This window comes from Mustela lutreola, chromosome 6 (genome assembly GCF_030435805.1).
Source record: "Mustela lutreola isolate mMusLut2 chromosome 6, mMusLut2.pri, whole genome shotgun sequence".
NCBI lineage: Eukaryota > Metazoa > Chordata > Mammalia > Carnivora > Mustelidae > Mustela > Mustela lutreola.
Window position 1 is genome coordinate 150935549 of NC_081295.1, and position 22123 is coordinate 150957671.

Consider the following 22123-nt stretch of genomic DNA (forward strand, 5'->3'; position numbering starts at 1 on the left):
AGAGCAGAAAGGAAGTCCAATGTCACAAAAGCTCTGTCTATACAGATATGAATCGCTCCCTAAGAGACCACTGTTAAGTTTTAAAAAAAAAAAAAGCAAGGAGCTGTACACTATGTACACTATCAGAAAAACAGAGAAAAAAATCCTGTACACATGGACTCAGCCTGCCTTGAAAGGATGCCACTGGTGGTCAGCAGGGAGGGGAGCCAGGCAGCTGCAAAGGAGAGGGGGCACCCCTCACTATATCCTCTTTTCTGTGATGTTGATGCTAAGTACATAAGCTATCTCCTCAGAAAACTAATTTTTTTTTTAATTTTTATTTATTTATTTGACAGACAGAGATCACAAGTAGGTAGAGAGGCAGGCAGAGACAGAGGACGAAGCAGGCTCCCCGCTGAGCAGAGAGCCCGACGCGGGGCTCGATCCCAGAACCCTGAGATCATGACCTGAGCCGAAGGCAGAGGCTTAACCCACTGAGCCACACAGGTGCCCCAGAAAACTAATTGTTTAACCGTACTTACATAAAAGAAAAAGCACAATATGAATGAGTTCAAAATGATTTTTTAAGATTTAAATAAATAAATAAAATTAAATTAAAACAAAGAGCAAAATATAATGCCATGGGGGGAAAAAATAAGAGAAAGTGGCATTCACAGTTAAACCACTTCATGGAATGTTGCAAAATGTCGTTTGAATTTAGCGACTTCCTCTAGGCCTTAGCAACCTTCTGCTGAATCCCCCTGCTGACTGTTTCACATGATGAATGGGGGGGGGGGCCCTCTGAGGGGAGACAAGCCCTAGTCTTTCTCACTTTCCTTCCTTGTTTGAAGAAGTCAGAACCACCTGAGCAAAAACTGTTCAAATGTACCCCCACCCCACCCCTACCTGCTCTTTTGCAAATGGCACTAGAACCCCAGCTCAGAGCTGTCGTTTGGTTAATACACCTGAGAACGGAATATTTGTAATAAGAAGATTGGGAAATCCCCACCATTATCAGCACAGAAATCTGAATTCAACCCTTAAAATTGCTTTAATGCTGACGTGGGCATTCCTTTGAATCACATCGATATTACTAACGCATAAAAGATTAACCACTCACAACTGTAGAAAGTTTAGGCAGAGGGGCGCCTGGGTGGCTCAGCAGGTTAAAGCCTCTGCCTTCGGCTCAGTTCATGGTCTCGGGGTCCTGGGATCGAGCCCCACATCAGGCTCTCTGCTCAGTGGGGAGCCTGCTTCCTCCTCTCTCTGCCTGCCTCTCTGCCTACTTGTGATCTGTCTGTAAATAAATAAAATGTTCGAGAAAAAAAATTAGCTCAAAGGGATGGTGGTCTTTCAGCAAAACACATTTTTAACCAGTGTAAACAACATGAAGTTACTGTTCCCACGGATGACACCGATCCCGGGCGAAACTGCTAGAAATTGCCATTAATAAGACTGCAGCAAGTTTCGCCTTTATCTTGTTTACTGAAAGGGTGGACTTACTTAAAATAGAAAGCTTCTGGAAAGCACACCACCAAGTACTGTTATTAAATTACACATTGTGAATTCCTTTTACAAGTCGCTGCTACAAAACATGTTTCCAGATTGTATCTCCTGGGACAGAATCTTTTTCAGAAATCTTTCTTGATAAATGGAATTCGGAGGCTGTGCTGCAAAACTCTTCGATGTTCTTCCACACATGGGACTTGACCACAGGCTGCTAAAGGAGACTTCCCCGTGTCGTTCACACGATTCTGAGAAAGCCAGCCCCAAACTGACATTAATATCTGCCTTTATAACTCCAAGGAATGCATACATCAACCCCAGGTGATGAAAATGGGAACAGAGAATTTTATATTTAAACAAGCCAAGCCTGACCCTCAGCTACCAGCAACTGGGCCTTCTGTTAACTTTTGTGTCAGAAATTAGGCCTATTAGGGCACCCGAGTGGCTCAGTCGGTTAGGCATCTGCCTTTGGCTCAGGTAGTGATCCCAGAGTCCAGGGATGGGGTCCCACACTGGGCTCCCTGCACAGCAGGGAGTCTGCCTCTCCCTCACCCTTCCACGTGATCTCGCTCTCTATCTCTCTCTCTCTCTAATAAATAAATAAAATCTTTAAAAAAGAAACAGAAAAAAAGAAATTAGGCCCATCAACTGAAATGCACGTTCCAAATAACAAGATACAGACCTAACCGGTTGGTAAAGTGAATCAGCTCCCAAGTTTAACTTAATTTACTCCTTCATTCCAATGCAAGAATGTAAATAAAATTCCACTTCAACAAACATTTATTAAATTTCTGCACTGTACTAAGCACACCAAGACGACGAAGGTTCATCCTCGGTCGCTGTCCACAAAGAACGTGCATCTTTTCTCCAGCCGAATCTCAGGACCTTGGGTGAAACGGCTTCCTGTTCCTGGAATATTCTGCCCGTCCCACGCAGCCCCAACCCAGCACCTTCCCCTTGTCCTCCTATAGTGGCAGCTCCCAGGAACCCCCACTCCCCCATGCCTGGCTGGGCTGGGGACAGAGACCTCACTAATCTCAGCATCCCCACTCTAACCCAGCAGCTACTTAAGGAAGCCTCCCAGAGTCAGGCAAGCAGAAAGACAAATACACATCAAAGTAAGTAGAACCGTGTGGTATGCAGAGTGCTGTGAAGAGACAGAAAAACAGAATTTTCTGCATTTGGCCCTGGAGCAGAGGCAGAGACAAGACCAGGGTGACGGGCAGCAGCAGGAGGTGAGCTAGGACATGAGAACCGGGAAGGGCTCGGTGCACAGAGAAGGGAGGGTGTGGGCAGGAAGCTGGCAGGTGCAAAAGGCACACTGCCTTTGAGATGCACAAAATCAACAGTCCGCTGGTGACGGCACGGAGCACAGGGAAGTAAGCGGTGGGTGGCCTGCAGCACAGTGCCTCGGAGCACAGCCGTCGGACGGTCCTGGGTTCAAGTCCCACCTGGGTCCCTTTCCAGCCCAGGAGTGCAGCCAGTGACTCACGTGCTGTGAGGCCCATTGCTTAAACGGAAATGTCTGGCCTAGCTTTCAGGGCGGTCATACCAGTTAAATGAGATAATGGACCCAGAGCAGCCGACTGGATGCCTGACAGCACCAGCACCCCAAGGATAGGCTGTTGGTGTCATTAAGCCAGAAAGGTAAACTGAGGCCAGGCTGTGCCAAGCCACCTCTTGTTCCACAGCGGAAAGGCTAAATCTTCAGGACCCACCAGGCCTCTGCTTAAAATGCCAGGAAGTAATGGTCACGTCTGCACTCTCTCCGTCCTCCCCCTAATTATTGTCAGATTGAGTCACCAGACTGTGACACTGGTCAGCGCTTTCCAGTGGGGCCACCCAACTCCCGGATTCCCACTGAGTCCCCTAGAATGGACGGCTCGCTCTCCTTCGGGGCTGGCCTGAGGACAGCCCCCAACTCCACCGGCCTGTCCTCTCAATGCTGTGGAAATCGGAGTTTGCTCAAGAGCCCGGCCCTCCACGCACCTGATGGCTTGACCTTCTCGGACCTGCTCAGGCTCAGCAGGCTCCCCCCCCCTCCGAGATCAGCCTGCACCTGAACCACCCAGGAACTTTCCACCACGTTAGTGTGCAGCCCCAGGAAAGACCGCAGTGTTCAGGGTCCGTCGCTGGCTTCTGAGGACTCCGGGATCCCCGGGGGGCGGGGGGGCACCCCTACCTGCCCAGAAGCCTGCCAGTCATCCCCACCCTCGTGCCCAGCCCCGGCTCCCCATGCCAACTCGCACCCACTTGCTGCTCCTGACTTCCTCCTCCTCCATGACTCATCAACCCACTGCCGACCTCCCTCATTCCCTCCCTCTGACCTCTGCTCTACCCCAAAACCCTCCGTGCCCTCCCAGCTCCCTTCCCTCCTAGCCTCGGTGGAGAATGGGCCACCTCCAGGCACATGTCTGCCCGTTTCGACCCCGATCCCGAAGGAGTACAGAGAAGAAAGTCACCGCTTTTCCAAATTCTGCTTTGCTGCCTTACACTTTTTTCCTTCCACGTCCCTTAAATAAAACCTGTGATCCCCCCAGAGTCACGCAGACAGAGAGAAGGTGTGGGACCAGCAGGTGCTTGCAGCCCCGGGAACAGGCACCGCCCTCTCCAGCCTGGCGTCATGCCCTCAGGGTCTATTAAACTACAGAGCTTTGCTACCACACAGCCTTTTCCTCCAGCTCCCATTCCCAGGTTCACCTGCTCTGGGAGTTAGTCTGCCAAAGCCCCCCAGTCCCCACTGTCACCCCCCCTCCCACGTCCACACCCAGACTTTCATCATTGCCCGGAAAAGCTTCCCTCGGCATCTTGCACTCCGCCAGCCCCGGCTGTCTCCCTTCCTCGACACCCGCTTCCCAGCGTCCCTGCAAGCTCAGGCTGTTTCCCTTCCCATTCCCGCCCCTTCCAAGTGCTTGTCAGCATCTTTCAACACCTTTCCTTCCTAACTTTCCAGCAACCTTCTCTGCAAACGTCCAACCGTTTTACTTTTGCTCCTAGAAGGAGCTGCTGAAAGAGAAAAATCACACACAGGCACAGACTCTTGCCTCTAAACGTGTGATTTTCAGGGGGTTGGTTACACTCAGCAATGCAGGAAACTGACCTGCAGCGGCTTTCTCCTCCCCCTGCGCCCTCACTCAGCCTCAGACCCCTGCCCCTCCTCCGTCCCCGTAGCCTTCAGCCACGAAACGTCACAGAATGAAAACATCACAAAACGTCACAGAATGAAAATCCTTTCACGACTTAAGTCCTTCAGTGCCTTTTCTTTGATGGTAGCAGTGGCCCTAAATTTCCGCTGGCCTGAGAATCACGGGGATGGGGATGGGGTGGGGGGGACCCCTCTATCCTGACATTTGCATTCCCCAGCTTGGGTCAGACCCCAGAAACACACATGGCCATTGACTCTCATGATAGTCCTTGCACCAAACTCTAAGGGCAACGAGTCTCTAATGAGGGTCTGCGAAATCCAGTCCTCCCCTGGCCACTGCCTGTTTTTATGTAGCCTGCCTGCTTAAAAAAAAAAAAAAAAAGCTTTTTTATTTTTTAAGGGTTGAAAACAATCAAAAGAAAATTTTCGGACGCATTAGAGAGTATATGAAACTCCGATGTGATGGGCACGTGGTATTATATGCAATTGTGGGACCACTAAATTCTACTCCTGAAACTAATAATATGTATGTCAGCTCATTTGAATTTAAATTCAATTTTTTTTAATAGACATAAATGGGCGCCTGGGTGGCTCAGTCAGTTAAATCTCTGCCTTCAGCTCAGGTCATGATCCCAGGGTCCTGGGATCGAGCCCCACGTCAGGCTCCCGGCTCAGTGGGGAGTCTGCCTCTCTCTCTACCTGCCGCTCCCCCTGCTTGTGCTGGGATTTCTCCTGCTCTCTCACTGTCAAATAGATAGGTAAAATCTTAAAAAAAAAAAAAAAAAAAAAAAAATGAGGATATATAATTTTCTAGAGCCATGAAAAAAGAAATTACAGGAAACTCAAATTTCAGAAGAGTCCATTAATGAAGTTTCAGAGACTACAGGTGCGGCCAATACTCACTTATTACCTATGGCTGCTTTCATGCAACAGCAGAGTTGAGAGGTCGAGACAGGCTGTAGGGCCTGTGAAGCCAAAAATATCTACCCTCTGGCCCTTTACAGAAGACCTGGTCGGCAGAATAAACGCAAACACCTCACCAGAGCCCTTAGCTTCCTCACGACGTGACCCCTGCTCGCTTCCCCAGCCCAGATCCCGCCGTCTGCACCCAGCAGCCCACCACCCGCTTCAGTGGGCGGTTTCTAGAACAAAGCACAGTTTTACTCGTCCACAACTCTGTATGGGCCGTTCTTCCTGGCCACTGCGCGTGACGAATTCTCCATCCTGCAAGGCCCACGTGTGCCCTTCCTCACCTGCGAGAGGCTCTCTGAAGACCACACCTCACCCCGCACCCACCAACAAAGCAGAGTAGATCTTTCCCTCCATCCTGCCTCCACTGTACTCCAATAATTTGTCTCCCAGTTAACTGTGTGCGTCCGTGGTTCTCAGACGTGGGGGGCGCTCACTAAATCACCCAGGGCTATGCCTGCCCCCAGAGCCGCAGGTGGGGGGCACTAGGCAGAGAATGTTCTCTTCTACCTAGTGTCCAGGCTGATGCTGGTCTGGGGACGACACGTGAGTAACACCAGTTGACCTATCTGTCCCTGCCTCGCCCGACAAGATTCTTGAGGATGGGCCCCATTTTATTTGTGTTTGAATCATCACAACCCAACACACCCAGGTGATCCTTGGGGAACATAGCAGAAACTCTGCAGGTGTTCGCAGTCTCACCAAATTATTTTTCTCCTGCTAGCCAATCCTTTTCAGTATCAGACAATGACGGGGAGATTAAGGGGAGAGTGGACCTGACTTTGCAGGAACTACTGAGGCCCCAAGAAAACTGAAGTAGCTTTCTGCAGGGTTGACAGTCTATGCCTGCCATATGTCCACACCCATCCTGAGCTGGGATGGACTGGAAAGCCCCAAGGTGAGGAGAAGATTGCTCAAGTCAGAAACCCAAGGGTACAACCTGGAGGCAGCGTCCACGGAGGAGTGGGGTAGGCAAAGGCCCCTTCCCCCTACAAAGGCCAATCTGCTGTCTGCTTTAAAAATGAGCTTCCACATGCTGAAGTTTGCTAAGGTGAATCATTATCACTGGCACATCTGTTACCAATAGCGCATATTCATTGAGTACCTACTACTTCCTTGGAACACAAGGAGGGATAAAATTTCTATCTCCAGGAGTCTTTAAATGAGTTGGGAATTCAGCATATACACACAGCAAGCTGGGTCAGAATAGAAGGTCATGCTTACTGAGGGTCAAATGTGGAGCGTGTCGGAGGTAAAGAGTAAATTCGACAGGAATCCGGCCTGTCCTGTAGCTGGCTTTCCCTTCTGGGTTCCACCAGGCACCATCTACCAACCTCTGTCACCTCCGGCAGGAGCTCCTGAGTACGAAGCCCTTGGCCGGGGACCTGGCACTAAGAGTATTTGATAAATATTTAATTGACTGAATCATGAGTGTGGAATGTGAGCTGAGCTTTGAACCTAGGGCAAGATTTAGGTGAGAAGAGACAGGACATTTGGGCTCTCCAAGCATGGACAAGGAACCAACCGGTGACTAAAAACTCCAGGCCAAGCAAGAAACCTTGTGGTCAAAGGCCCCAGTGGAATCATCAAAACTCACTACTGGTCTCACCATTAGGAAAGAAATGCCAGGTCTTTAGAGCAGGTCATCGTTCACCGAGCCTTTTAAACTATAACACAAGTTACATTAATTGTCCTAAAACTTTGCTGGGTTTTTGTTTGTTGGTTGGTTGGTTGGTGAAGATTTTATGTATTTATCTGAGAGAGAAGAGGAAAGAGCATGAGCAGGGGGAGTAGCAGAGGGAGAGGGAGAAGCAGGCTCCCATTGAGCAAGGAGCCTGAAGCAGGACTCGATCCCAGGACCCTGGGATCACGACCAGAGCTGAAGGCAGACACTTAACCAACTGAGCCACCCAGGTGTCCCTAAACTTTGCTCCTTTAATCTCAAAATCATCTCCTGAGTTCTTATGTCCTGGCTATTTTTCCCCCAAGGAATCCTAATTCAACAATGAATTGAATTGACACTTCATGCAAGAACACAAAAGTCTGGGGTACCTGTGCATCCAAACAGCCTTGACATCCAGAGCTCCCCGCCCCCCTCCTATTTTAACTGGAAAATCCTTAAGCCAGCAAACGGTTTCTTCCTCCGCTTGCACAACTCCTAGGATATGACCGCACACCTCACAAATCAACAAGGTCAACAACATCCATCCATTACGGAGGCTAAATCAGTCTTGCAAATTTTGAAAGCTATGGTTAGTTGAAAGGCAGATCATGACACGCTCCTCAACCAAGTCGAGAGGGCACAAGCAGATGACTTGAAAAATAAGGCAAAACACTTCTCCTTTGCTCTCCAAATCACTCTAAAAGGGAAAGAAAAAGTTCTTATTTAATTTATCCTGGTAAGTGAAGCTTTCTCTCTGAATACTCCTACCAGTTACCAGAGCGCCACACTTGCTAGACAGACAGAGACCGGCGGTTTTGGAAATGCAACTTCCAACCCACTCCTCTGTGCAGTACCAGCAGGGGCTTCTAGGCCATCATTCATTTCCTACCCTCTGCATCTGGATTCTGTGTTCGACTCGTTTCTAATTAAAGAGGAGACTTTACATGTAACATCTTTAGGAGGATGTCAGACCAGGGAAGTCCTTGGAAACTAAAACTATAGACTCTTCCCCACAATCCCACACAAGCTTTCCCCAGGAGCTCACAGAACAGACAAACGGAAGTAGCAAATGAAAAATAAGAAGAGTTCTTTGGTCATGCGGAAGGCTCAGCAGACATTTTGCTTTTGCAAATAATGAGCTACCCCACTTGGAGACACCCAGAAGCCAAAGACATTCTCGATAGCGCCTTCAATTCAGAAATTACGAGTATGAGCATGAAATGTTAAGATGGGGGGGGACAAGATTCAGTGTCTTCCAGTGACATATGAAGAGCTACTGAGTACCCAGAAGTACGTGTTTTATTGTTTTTAGCATATTGCTGGCCAATAACAAGTCACTCTTCAATGCGACAGAAGCAAACATTTATTAAGGACTGTGTTATTGTCTTTGGACTGTCCTCCAGATCTGGCTCTACCTTTCTATTCCAAGTTCTGGGCTAGAGGTGGAGCGCCTGTAGACCGCATTACCCAGGCACCCCTGGCCAGCCAGCCCTGGGCAGGGTCTGATGACTGTGGGTAACAGGCAAGAAACGTAAGGGCGAAGGATGAAGAGTTGGGCTGTGGTTTTCGCTCTGCTTCCCACTGGCATCCCAGCTGGGGCTCGACGCGGCTCTCCTAGGGCGATGGCCACAGGACACCCTCCCTTTCCCCTTGGTCTCCAGGTTTAGGTACTTGAACCTCCCCTGAATGCCGCCCATATCCCTCTAAGTAGCTCATTTAAGTTTCTTCGCTATAAACCGTTGAGTTAAATTCTGCTGCCCGCTGGTACCCTGCCTGAATGAAGGACCTTTCAGATGTGGAATATTTTATATCTACATAAAATTTCCCACCTCCAATATGTAGATCTGATTTTAGCCCTGAGGACAGTGGGGCTCTGAGACGTCCAATACCAGCAGGCAGACACAAAAGAAGTTTACTGGCAGAGCAAGTCTAAGACATCTTTGAAGACCTTAAAAAGCCCTTGAAAGCGTGAAGGAGAAAAACACTTCAAGCTTCCAAATTCCCAAACCACAATTTAGCCTCAAGCCACATTATTTATGGTTTGGGATTTTCCCCAGGCCTTAAATGAGCGATCTGGGGCATTGCCCTATACGTGCTTCTGAGAGTCCCTCAGACGGGAGCCTGCTGGAGGCTGCTGGGGCCATGGGAAGATCAAAGAGATCGCCCTGGCTCCTTGCTGCGGATCACCCACATTTCTCCTTCAGGTTCTCCCAGAAATCCCTTTCTCCCAGCCTTAAACATCCTGAAGGCTCTTTTATTCTTTTTCTTATAAATTAAAAACAGGGTTCCTTTGACAGAAATCCAGGAACCTGGGAAGGGGGTAGATGCAGTTTAAAAGAACTTATGAGCACCTCCCAGGCTTATCGGGGTCCCCCAATTACTCCTTTCCAGACAAAAAGCCTCTCTAGATTCCTCTCTCAAGCAGTGCCAAACAGCTTAAAACAGAAAATGCAATTAAATTCTGATGGGGGGGTGGGGGTGGGGCTGAAGGGGTTAAGTACAAAACACACTCCCCTTAAGGGAATTCAGCTGGGAGTTAGGGTAGTTTCAGAGAAAAAGAATTTGCTAGTATCTCTTTGCTTTTCCCCAGGTCCCTGGGTCTCTCCATTTCTCACTACAAATTGAAGAGTAATTTACAAAAGCACCAGCTAGCATCTGATACCTCTCCCAATTTGTTAGCTTTCTGGATTTTGCAACTGAGGGGCAGGCAAATAGCCGGGGAGAGGTGGAGTTGCCCATGCATCCTTGGAGGGAGCCAGGTAGAAGAATGGCTCGGTAAACAGTATCTGACTAAGGCAAACAGCCAGCTCTCACTTCCTCGTTGCAGAAGGAATGTTGAGTGAAGAGGGCAGCGGGAGGGTATTCTCCCATTTGGAAAAGAAAGAAGAAGAAAAAAAGTCACTAGTAAAAAGCAAAGGGAGGAACCCGAAGCAAAACTCAGTCTGAAACCAAGTAAGAAGGCAGTGAGTGGGCCAGCCCGCCCACCCCTCCCCCCATTCCATTTAAATCAACGTGTGTTTACTGACTCATTATGAAATACCTAGCAGATCTAGCTTCCAGCACCTAAAGAGACAAGAAAATGAGTAAGACAGTCTCAACCCTCAGGCAACTTTCTTACCAGGAATTGGTAAGACAATTCTTACCAGGAATTGTCTGCTACTATTCTAATAGTAGCAGACAATTCCTGGACAGTCCAACCAGCTTCACGTGCTTCTCTTCCCCCACTAACCGAACTCACCCAGGAGCCTGGGACCTCAAGGATAAGCCCACTGAGTCAAGGAAAGCCCCTGGGAAAACCAGTGTCCTTGCGCAACTCTCCCCTTTCCGACGGACACCGCACGTGGTACAACATAACTGTCACCCTCAGATCTGAAAAGTTTCCCCGCCAAAGTCTAAAACCCGAGTCTCTGTTCCAACAGGCCAAGAGCTTACAGACTAATCAAGCTGATCTTTTAAGTAGAGATATCTAAATTAAAAATAATAAGGACTCCACGACGCTGATGGAAAACACACACACACACACACTTGATTCATTTATCACATTTAGAACTTGGTTACAGGAAACGAGCCAACCCAAAACCTCAAAAGGGGAAAAACACACACACACACAAACACTTCATTTGAACCTGTCGTGCAGGGTATACCAATTTTTTTTTTCTCGTTTACAAGACAAAAACATCATGTCAGAAAAAAGGCCACCTGTCGAGTGTGTGTAGCTATAAAGTCTGCTTGGGGTGGGGGGCGCGTTGTGGCTAAGATGTCCCCCCAGCCCGCACGCCCGCAGTGGCTCGGAGGAGGGTCCCTGCGCCCCCGCCCCCGCCGCCAGGCCGCCCGCGGTTACCTGGTCCAGCGGGATGCCCAGGAGCTCGCTGAGCGGGTGCAGGCAGGTGGAGCCCGTGGTGCGGTAGGAGAGGCTGGACGGCGGCTCCGCTGCCATCCTGCATCTTCGGGAGGCGGCTGCCCCGGCCCCGGCCCGCGCCACCCCGCTCGCCGTCCTCCAGCCCGAGCGCTCGCGGGCGGCTGCCCCAGGCACGCGCGTCCGCCTCCCTCGCCGGGGCCGAGCGACCAGGCCGGGGGCCGCGACGCGCGCGAACTCCCGGGGCGCAAACTTGGCGTTGGCGCGGCGGCCGCGGGCGCGGTGGGAGGGCCGCGGCCCCGCGCGCTCCGCTTCCCGCTGCCCTCCTCCTCTCGCCGCTCATTGGCTCGGCCGCCCGGGACGGCCCCGGGAGGAGGGAGGGAGGGAGGAAAAGTGGGGAAGCGGAGCCCGGCCCCGCGCGCCGCCCGGCCCGCCCAGCCCGGCCCGAGCCCCGGCCGACCCGGAGAGCGAAAGCGACGCCAGCGGGCGCCGTGGCCTCGCCCTGCGGCTGCTGGCGGGCAGCCCCGGGGGCGGGAGGCGCCGGTCCCCTTCTTCCTCCCGAGCTCGCCGGCCTGCCTCCGCGCCCCGCGAGGCCACCTCCACCCGGTCACCCGGGCGGGCGCCTTTCCCCCGGGAGCCCCCCGGGGCCCCACCCTGTTTGGGTCTGGCTGAGTCTCGGCGCCCCCCTTGCCTGCCCCCGCGCCCGCTAGCATTTCCTGCGCTTCCCTTGCGAGGTTTCTCCCCTACAGTCCTTGCTGCAGAGGGTTAACCCACCCGCTCCTGGAAGCCCTAGGAGCCCCCCGGGCTGCTAGCCAGCGCCCAGGCACCCAGACTCGTTTCACGTTCCTCAGCGCAAGACCTAGTTGCCTGCACCCTGATCTGGGTCACACCAGCAAATGCAGAGGACTGCTCGCGTCTGATCATTCCCTCCCGTCCCTTCGGAATGAGAATTATTTGACCTCTGTAAGAAATGGTGTTTCTATTCTGTGCATTTTGATACATTATTTCGTGCACAGGTTCTCAAAAGGGAGACACTTCCTCTCTGTCCCCAGACGGAGACAAATTATCACTGGCATTTAGGAAAACTGTTTAGGTTGATTAATGGGTTTCGAGAGTCATGAAAGTCTTGAAGATTCTTCCCGGGAACTGCCGTGAGCCCGCTGGTGAAGACAGTTCTCAGGAAGGCAGGGCTCTGAGCTGATGGGTAGAAAACCAAGGGGAAGGGAGCTGATGTGAACCCCCAGGATTTCCGGGGAAATGAAGCCTGAAGCTTTTGCATCAACAGTTTACGTGGGAGTTGTTGCTGAGCCAAGGAGAATCCAAACAGTTGGGCCGTGACATTCAGGCAAACCTTCTATTGTTATCCACGTGGCCTCGAGCTTCAGATGCACCTACAGACCTGCCCGACACTGGTGACGGCTTCCCCTCCAAAACTCAACCCCCAGTCTTGCCTTCCCGAGGAGTCCATCACCAACAAGCTAACCAGGCCTGAGTTTCTCAACCTATGTGCCCCCCCCCACGCCTACGCGGGGGGCAAAAAAAAAAAAAAAACCCTACCCCCACTCCCTGTCCCCATGGAGATGGGGAGGCCACCAACAGCAGATGACAATCTCTACTCTACTCTCACCAAACCCACATTCACACTCGCACAGGCCTACGACTGCCAATCAACGAGGCTAGACAGGCTCATTAGATGACACACAGTTCTGGAAACCCACCAGAACGGAAGCACCCTTCCTCTTACCCTGAGCAGGATGACAGCTGAAGTGAGGTGTCTGAAGGCAGAAGGGGCTTGAAAGCATTGTTTAAAAAAAAAAAAAAAAAAATCCTGTCGCCTGGGTGGTGCAGCTGGTTAAGCATGGTACTCTTGCTTTCGGCTCAGGTCTGGATCTCAAGGTCATGACCTCGAGGTGGTGAGATAGAGGCTTACATCCAGCTCTACACTCAGTCTGAGTCCGCTTGCGACTTTCTCTCCCTCTCCCTCTGTCCCTCCGCTCCACACTTAGGCGCTCGTTCTCTCTCTCTCAAGTAAATAAATAAATATTTAAAAAAAAAAAAAAAAAATCAGCACTTAGATGTGGAACTCCCAGAAAGGAAAAGTAGGCCAGTTTGGATAGTACTCCTGGTGAAAGTCCTGGATCCCTCGCAATCTTCTACAAACAGATCTATGCCCTCCAGACTCCCCCAAAATGGTCTTCACATCGACAAGATGTGAAAAGAGAAGAGGAGCCCTCCAGAGATGTTCTTCTGCTCAACAAAACAAGCTCGAATCTCGTTTAAATATTCCCTTAAAGATGCGGTAACTATGCTTAGATCTGGAGAACAAAAGTCACAGAACTCAAATCTTACGAGTTCTGTTCTATTGATATGGTGGTACAATTAATGCTAAAAGAACTAGCAGATGGTACAGTATCAAGCGCACGGAACAGTTCTACTGTAGAGCAATTCAACAGGCTTCTGTAGGATGGGCTCTGATTCTAAGACGTAGAAGAACTCTGCCATAGACACGTCACTCTCTTTTCCTTCCCGTTTATCTCTGTTCACATCCTTTGTCAACTGTAGACTCATCATAGTGATTATTACATATTAGCTGTAACTTTAAAAAAAATTGTTTCCATAGTCCATGTTACTATACTCTCTATTGTACAGATGAAAAAACTGGAGTTGACAAAGGGAAGTATCATGGTTGGTTTAGGGACGCTAAGCAAAACTACGTCTGATTCCAGAGCCTCGGTGCTCCGCCCTTACGTGGCCTCGCAGCCTTTAAAACCAAGCATTTCTCTATCAGGAGGCCCGCCCACACATGAGACATGGGCCTCTCACCCCTGTGGACAGGAATTACATTTACTCTTCAAAAATGAGGTGATAGGGGTGTTGCCTGGTTTTTGTTCTTCTGTTTTTTGTTTTTTGGTGGGTTTTTTTTTTTTTTTTTCAAGTAAGCCCCACACCCAGCGTGGAGCCCAGTGCAGAACTTGAACTTATGACCCTGAGATCAAAACGTGAGCTGAGATCAAGAATCAGACACTTAACCGACTGGGCCAGCCAGGTGCCCCTGTCTTGCCTGTTTTCTGTCTGCAGTAAAACGAGTCTTGAAATCAAAGTCAGTCATTTAATCTCCTTTACGGGCCATGCTCAGATTGTAAACTCACCTAAAGATCCAGGGCTCATCCCTATGACTGGTTTAAAATTAAAGGCCAGACAAAAAGATACGGAAAAAATTCTGGCCTGTTTCAGGGAAGGCAGCGTAATACTATGGGCTGATAAAAATTCAAGACCTGTCACATGCGGGTCCGGAACCAGCCAAAGATACACAAACAACAAAACTGAATTAAAACAGTCCTCAAAGTTTACAGAGGTATAACCTAACCCCTCGAGAAGATAAAATTCTAATAATCCATTCAGAAGAGAGTCAACCAAAGATAATCACCGACCAAACCACGTGAACACCATTGACAGTGATTTAAGCCATGTAAAAATAAGATTGTCATCTTAATCACACCACTTAAGGTTCACAAAGCATATTCATTTGTATCATCCTTTCTGGTCCTCCCAAAAAGCTTGTGAAGTTGGAAGGGCAGGCAATATTATCATTTTTATTATTATGTCACCACCATCCTCTCCATTTTTATCCATGATACTAATTTCTGGTCATTTGGAGGGAGCTTATAGAGCTAATGAACAGCGAAAGGAGGATGCAGACCTGGGTATTCCTTTGTTGTTTTTATTATACAGGAATCTTTTTATTATACAAGGAGTCCACCTTCAGGAAAACAGCAGAAATTGTTGCCTGCATAGGACGTTAAAGTCCACACTTAACACTGGAAAGCTAACCTGAAGTATGGTCTACACCGACCCACGATGGGTATCACTCTTGCTTTGTGACCAGATTCTTTAAGCACGATCCACAAAACCTTAGGGCATTTTGATTTTACCATCAGTGTTTCATTTTCTTCACATTTTAAATCAAACTGTACATGCTTGGTATTTTGCCACCTACCTGCCTAACATATTTTCCAAGGTTGAGATCACAGGTAAGCATTGTTTTTATATGGGTATATGTTCAGAAATTGAGGAGATTAATATAACTAAGCACCTACCAAAGTTAGCTATTACTGTTAAATATTAGGATTTTTCCCTAAAGATACTATACCATTTAGTCATCCATGATAAATCAACACACATCATCTCATTGTGCTAACCTATGAATACATCAAGGAAATGCTTTTATGTCCAAAGGCAAAAAACAAAACAAAACAAAATAATATCCCAACCTCCGAAAAAAAAAACAATTATGTGAAATACAAAGCAGAAATTAATCACTGATAATGGAATGCAGAAAGAAAGCCTGCAAACAAAACTCCATTAGCTAAAAATACTCGGAATGATATTTATAACTATGATTTTATACAACTTCTGAATGTCAGGACTGGAGCCTAAAACCAGGAGAGGAACAGATTAATTAATAATTTAATTAACTCTCCTTAGCTGAAGCTTCCCCTTTACGAGCTGACATTTTATTCTCAACTTTAGTCTTTGGGGAATGAGAGCTTCCCAAAATGTGTCCCTGCACATTCAAATGGAGTTAGTGATCACAACTGAATTTCTGTCAGTGAGTCAGACATGATGGTGGTTAAGAACCTGTCCAGCAATACGGCAATATCTTGGAGTCCACCTCTGCGTCAAGTTTGTCCTTGCTCTAAAATTATGCCCAAAGAGGTAAACTTTCTCAGCTTCTGTGTCTACTTTCTAGTTTCTCAGTCTCTTCTTCTGCTCTCATGTTTCATTCGCTGCCACCTTGCCTGCCATTTTGGATCTAGGCAACCCCATAGATTCCCTTCCCTAGGCTTTGGCTTGGTGCCCAAGGAGTTCTTGAAGAAGTGAAGTATTTCAATCTTAAGTAAACTCCATACTGTCTATTTTGGATACTCAGAGGCTCCCCCCCCCCCTTACTTCCTGCTTCTTTGGCTGTGTTCCAAATACTTATTCTAGCCAAAGAAGAGTTCTATGAATAATCAAGTGTGATTGAAGATAATACTTGAAAATATAGAGATAGCCAGAAACCTTTCTGCTTATGCTGCCAGGATTCTCTGGTTGGCTGCAGTGTAAAAAAAAAAAAAAAGAGAGAGAGAGAGAGCAAGGCTGATGGCCCTGGAGCCTTTGAGTGTGCTGACAGGCTCAGCTCCCACTCTCCAGGTTCCTCCCCCAGCCTCACTGTGAGTGTGGCCGCCGAGGCCACCTTCATCACAGGCTTCGGAGAACTCCACACCGTGAACCCTTTGGCCCAGCCCTTGCATTCTTCTTGGAGATCACGTGGGATGTCTCTGAGCTCTTATATTTTTCCCTCCTCTCTATTTTCTGTGCTGCACCTGACCCGGTGATAGTGCCAAACACACGCATATTTTTTAAATTTCTTTATTTTTGCACAACCATAGTTTGGACTGAATGGAGAGATGATTCTCTAGCAATCCACGCGGCCAACAGGACTCATGACTGTCTCTTTTCCACTGATTTAAGTCCTCATGACCCAGCTTATTTTTCCAAGCCTGTGTAGCCTTTGGTCAGCACATCGGGCCAGCCAGCCCTAAATGCTGAGTGGATGGTGAAGTCTGTTATTTATAGAACTAAAGTAGGTATTTGCCTCTGTTCATTCCCTTGGATATTTCCTGTATCCCTAATGTGCCATTTCTGCAATTTTCATTTTCTTCTAAACATTTTTCGATCATTAGTGGTCAATTCTCACAGAGGATCCTGTAAAACAAGTTTACGTTTTTCACAAAAATATTACTTATATCAATTGTCAGTCTCCAAGAAAGGGACATCAAGCTTAGTTGATACCACAAGACGTTTTTTGTGTATATGATGTCTCCTTCAGAATTAGCTTTCCCCAGATTCATTTGGGGCAATAGTACTTTCACTTGAGAAGACTGGCTCAACATTCAGCAACTATTTATTAAGGAGACTTTATTTATAAAGAACTATTCTAGGTGCTTGGAGTACACATCAACCACAAACAGACAAAAGTCACTCCCCCTGTGGAGCTTTCACGCTAGCAGGGGAAGACATAAACAATATAGAAGGATAATATTAGTATGCCAGAAGAGGGGGAGTACATAGAATAAAAGAAAAGCACAGCAGGGTAAACAATGTATGAACATCGCCGTCCTCAATAGAGCGATCAGGGTAGGCTGCATTGAGAAAGTCACATGTGAACGAAGACTTGAACGAAGCCAAGGATTTCTGGGCACAGAACAATCCAGAAAGAGGAATATTCAAGAGCAAAGACCCTTAGACAGGAATAGACCTGGCAGGTTGGAGAAGCGTCAGTGTGGCCAGGAAGGCTGTAAAGAAAGAGGGTAGAAAGAAAGCAGGCCAGAAAGGCTCTGGGGGACATGCTATGGGGACCTTAGAGGACATCATAACAATTTCTACTGTTCCTTTGATTGCAGTGGAGGCCACTGCAGGAATTTGATCGCAGTGGTGTCTATACCCTCTAAATAATCACTCCCTTGGGTGCCTGGGTGGCTCAGTGGGTTAAAGCCTCTGCCTTTGGCTCAGGTCATGATCCCAGGGTCCTGGGATCAAGGCCCCCATCGGGCTCTCTGCTCGGCCTTCTTCCCTTCCTCTCTCTCTGCCTACTTGTGATCTCTGTCTGTCAAATAAATAAAATCTTTTAAAAAATAATAATAATCACTCCCTTTTTCCTCTCTCTCTCTAGCCCCTGGTAACCCGCATTCTACATTCTGTTTCTGTGAATTCGACTAGTATAGATATCCCATGTAAGTGCAATCACACAGTGTGTGTCTTGTTGTTACTGGCTTAGTTCATACCGCATAATGTCCTCAAGATTCATGCATGTAATAGCTTGTGAGCAGATCTCCTTCCTTTTAAAGCCTGAACGATATTCTCTTATATACATTTTAGCTTTCCATCCATCAATAGACATTTATTTCTACCTTTTTGCTATTGTGAATTGTGCTACTATGAAAATGGGTATGCAAATACTCTTTGAGACCCTGCTTTCAATTCTTTTGTATATATACCCAGAAGTGGAATTGCTGAACTGTTTGATAATTGTTTGATAATTTTTTAATTTTTTTTAAATTTTGTTTAATTTTGTGTTCCATAGTACCTGTTTCATTTTACATTCCCCCCAACGGTGTATGAGACTTCCAATTTCTACACATCCTTGTCGACACTTACTGTTTTCTGTAATTTCTTTTAAACAGTAGTCATCCTGATGAGTATAATGTGGTACCTCTCACTGTGGTTTTGATTTTCATTTCCCTGATGATGAGTGATGTTGAGCATCTTTTTAGGTAGTTATTCACTATCTGGATGTCTTCTTTAGAGAAATGGCTATTCAGGTCGCCTGACCATTTTTAAGTCAGGTTGTTTGATTTTTGTTGTTGTTGGGGAATTGTAGGTGTTCTTCATATATTCTGGGTATTAATCCCTTCCTTATCAGATACTTGATTTGCAATTATTTTCTTCCATCCCACAGGTTGTTTTTTCACTCTGTTGAGTGTGTCCTTTGATGCACAAAAGCTTCAAGTTTGATGTAGTTCCACTTACGTCTCTCTACTTCGTTGGTTATGCTTTTGGTATTATATTCAAGAAAACATTGCCAAGTTTGTCTGTTTGTATTTATTTATTTGAGTGACAGACGGAGTGAACAAGAGAGTACAAGCAGTGGGGAGCAGCAGTGGGAGAGGAGAAGCGGGCTCCCCCCTGAGCAAGGAGTCTGATGCAGGGTTCGATCTGAGGACCCCGAGATCATGACACGAGCTGAAAGCAGACGATTAACCGACTGAGCCACCCAGGCACACCTGCTGCCAAGTTTAATGTCATTAAATTTCCCCCTCTGTTTCCTTTTAGGAGTTTTTAGTTTGGGGTCTTACATTTGGGTCTACAGTTTGTTTTGAATTGATTTTTGGATATGATGGAAGATAAGGGTCCGCCTTCATTCTTTTGCATGTGAATGTCCAGTTTTCCCAACACCACTCATTGAAGAGATGGTCATTTCCCCACTGAGTGGTCTTGACACCCATATGGAATATCATTTAACCATATATGCAACGGTTTATTCAAATTCCTTTATTTTTAATGTAAAACTATTGAACTATCAATTTGCTTACCAAGTTCTTTAAAATCTATCCCATTAAAGGGCTTATTATTTTCCTACATAAAGACAGTTCTCTCCCTGAGATGAATTCTCCTGCCAGCTGTGAAATATTTACATTTTCCCACTGGTCACACTGCATGAACCAGATTAACACAATCTTGGACAAATCTGCCACGATGGCCTTTCTGTAACCTAAAACCTTGGTGAGCACAGCCCCCCCAACTGCACATTCTTTCCTTTTGTTTAACGACATCCTTAAGGACTCCCTGGTGGCATAACGTCCTTGATCTGCCTTGGAGATATGACAATGACACACACCTTTTCTCAAACATTCTCCTCCTAAGTGGTTCCCAGCCTCTAGGACTATAAAAGCAGGTCTTAGCCAGAGGTGGGATTGTAAAGATCTGGTCCTGTTGCAGCAGTGCAAGACACACTTCTGTCCCTTAGTCCCCCTAATAAACCATTTCTCATCAAGTTAGACTTATCAAACGTTCCCTTCAGTGTTCCAGCTTCTTTGGCCTTTGGAGGTCATTTTGCATACAGATCCCTTTCACAGAACACACACCTGTAGACGCAGGCAGGCCAGGTCCGAGGACCCAGAGGGGGGCCCCGTAGGACCAACCAGAGGATCCTTGACTTCACCCAAGACGGAAATCAAATCCGAGGCAGCAGGAGGCAAAAAAAAGTTTACTGAAGGTATAAAGAGAATGCAGGTAGAGTGTGTGGGAGACTCAGAAAGGAAAGGAGGGAGCCTCATCTTTGTTCGGGGTCTGGAAGTTTTTACTGAGGACAGTAGTCTGGTGTATGTGTCCCCTAAGGCATCCAGAAACCTAGAACATCCAGAAAATCAGAACAAAGACAAATGCCCAGGTATCCAGATGTCCAGCGCACTTGGTCTGGAATATGCGTATGATGGCTTTATCTGGCCACTCTCACCTGGTCCTTCCTTAGATGTTATTGATTTTTTTTTTATTTTATTTTTATTTATTTGACAGAGAGAGATCACAAGTAGGCAGAGAGGCAGGCAGAGAGAGAGAGAGGAGGAAACAGGCTCCCTACTGAGCAGAGAGCCCGATGCGGGACTCGATCCCAGGACCCTGAGATCATGACCCGAGCCGAAGGCAGCGGCTTAACCCACTGAGCCACCCAGGCTCCCGATGTTATTGATTTTAAAGAACTCATAAATTCTTTGTCCCTATAGACCGACAGACACTATATGCATTCTGAGGCTTGTGTAAAGTGGGGTGAGTTACAAGGTCTAGCAAGAACAGAAGCAGGAAAAGGAGCAAAAAGCAGATTTTCATGGAGTCCTTCAGGTTCCCTCTCTCGCTATGAGCCCAATTTTCCTGGGCTGCAGTTCCCCCCCGTGTGTGTATGTGTGTTTGTGTGTTTGTGTGTGTGTGTGTGAGAGAGAGAGAGAGAGAAACAGAATCAAAGAGAGAAATAAAACTTCCTGCAACCATCATAGATTTTTTAAAAAAGATTTTATTTATTTATTTGTCAGAGAGAGAGAGTCAGAGAGCACAAGCTGGCAGAGTGGCAGGCAGAGGCAGAGAGAGAAGCAGGCTCCCTGCAGAGCAAGGAGCCCAATGAGGGACTCAATCCCAGGACCCTGGGATCATGACCTGAGCTGAAGGCAGAGGCTTAACCAACGGAGCCACCCAGGCACCCCCAACATAGATTTTTCTAAACTATATTTTGTGGAAGATATATCATATGTATAAGTGTTATTATATATTTAATTTAAATAACAAAGGTAAATAGTAATGGTAATTTAAATAAAAATAATAAAACAGGTAGGCATGTTCCCTCCACCCATTTTAAGAAATAGAACATCAGGAACACCAACAATAGTGCTCCTCAAATACAGACTCCCCCTCCCACCCCCGGGTACATAAGGACTTTCTAGAATACATAAGCACCACGAAGTCTTCTGCTAGACGCCCAAATTCGATACGTACTCGGCCTAAAGCCAATTCACCTAAGAACTCTTGAGTTCACGTGATCCTTCCACTCGACCAGAGCATCCTTGCAATTCTCACTGCAGTCCACCATCTCCAGATGGCCAGGTCTCCTGAAGCATGAAGGATACAGTAAACCCACAGAACTTTCTTTGTTTCCCATTATATATATGTTTCTGTGAAGAGTAAAGCATGGAGGGGCACCTGGGTGGCTCAGTGGGTTAAGCCGCTGCCTTCGGCTCAGGTCATGATCTCAGGGTCCTGGGATCAAGTCCTGCGGCGGGCTCTCTGCTCAGCAGGGAGCCTGCTTCCTCCTCTCTCTCTCTGCCTGCCTCTCTGCCTACTTGTGATCTCTGTCTATCAAATAAATAAATTAAATCTTTAAAAAAAAAAAAAAAAGAGTAAAGCACGGGATTTAGAATCGAATATTTCGGTCCCTGTGGAGTTGTTCTGAAATCAGATCGACGGTGACCAGGTTGGACGGAGGGCGGCGGGGACCTTCTCCTCCTCCTACCCTCCTTCCTGCCTTTTCCAAGAACGGGGGGAAACATCCGGGGGCCCCAAAACAAAGAGAGCACGGACAAGAACTATCCAACACTCAAAACTTGGCTCCCCCTCACCCCTGCTCCGAATTTTAAAAATAAACATTTATTTTCAGCTAGTCTCAATACTCTCTCGTAGGGTGTGTCATTTGCTGGAAATAAAAACATCTTGATCAGCTAAAGAAGCAGAATGATTCTGGTTCTTGTCAATGTAATGGAGATGTTTTCTGGGACTGCCAACATTTTCAGGGTAACTTCGGGTAACGCCCAAAGATAAAACTTCTATGTAATTTCATTCCATTTTCATATGTGGCACTCGATGGGATAATTAAAACCTATTTTAACAATTATATTATGAATTTTTTTGTAATTACTGAGAT

General features: G+C 47.3%; 1 protein-coding gene across 1 annotated transcript in view; it reads right to left on the minus strand.

Annotated features, from left to right (window-relative positions):
* The window catches only part of MBOAT1 (membrane bound O-acyltransferase domain containing 1), a 111437-nt gene extending 100043 nt beyond the window's left edge, over window positions 1-11394 (minus strand). The window contains exon 1 of the mRNA XM_059179441.1: window positions 11104-11394. Coding sequence (XP_059035424.1) covers window positions 11104-11199 — 96 coding nt within the window. The 5' untranslated portion in view covers window positions 11200-11394. The remainder of the gene's footprint in view (window positions 1-11103) is intronic.
* Between the last annotated feature and the right edge of the window lie 10729 nt (window positions 11395-22123).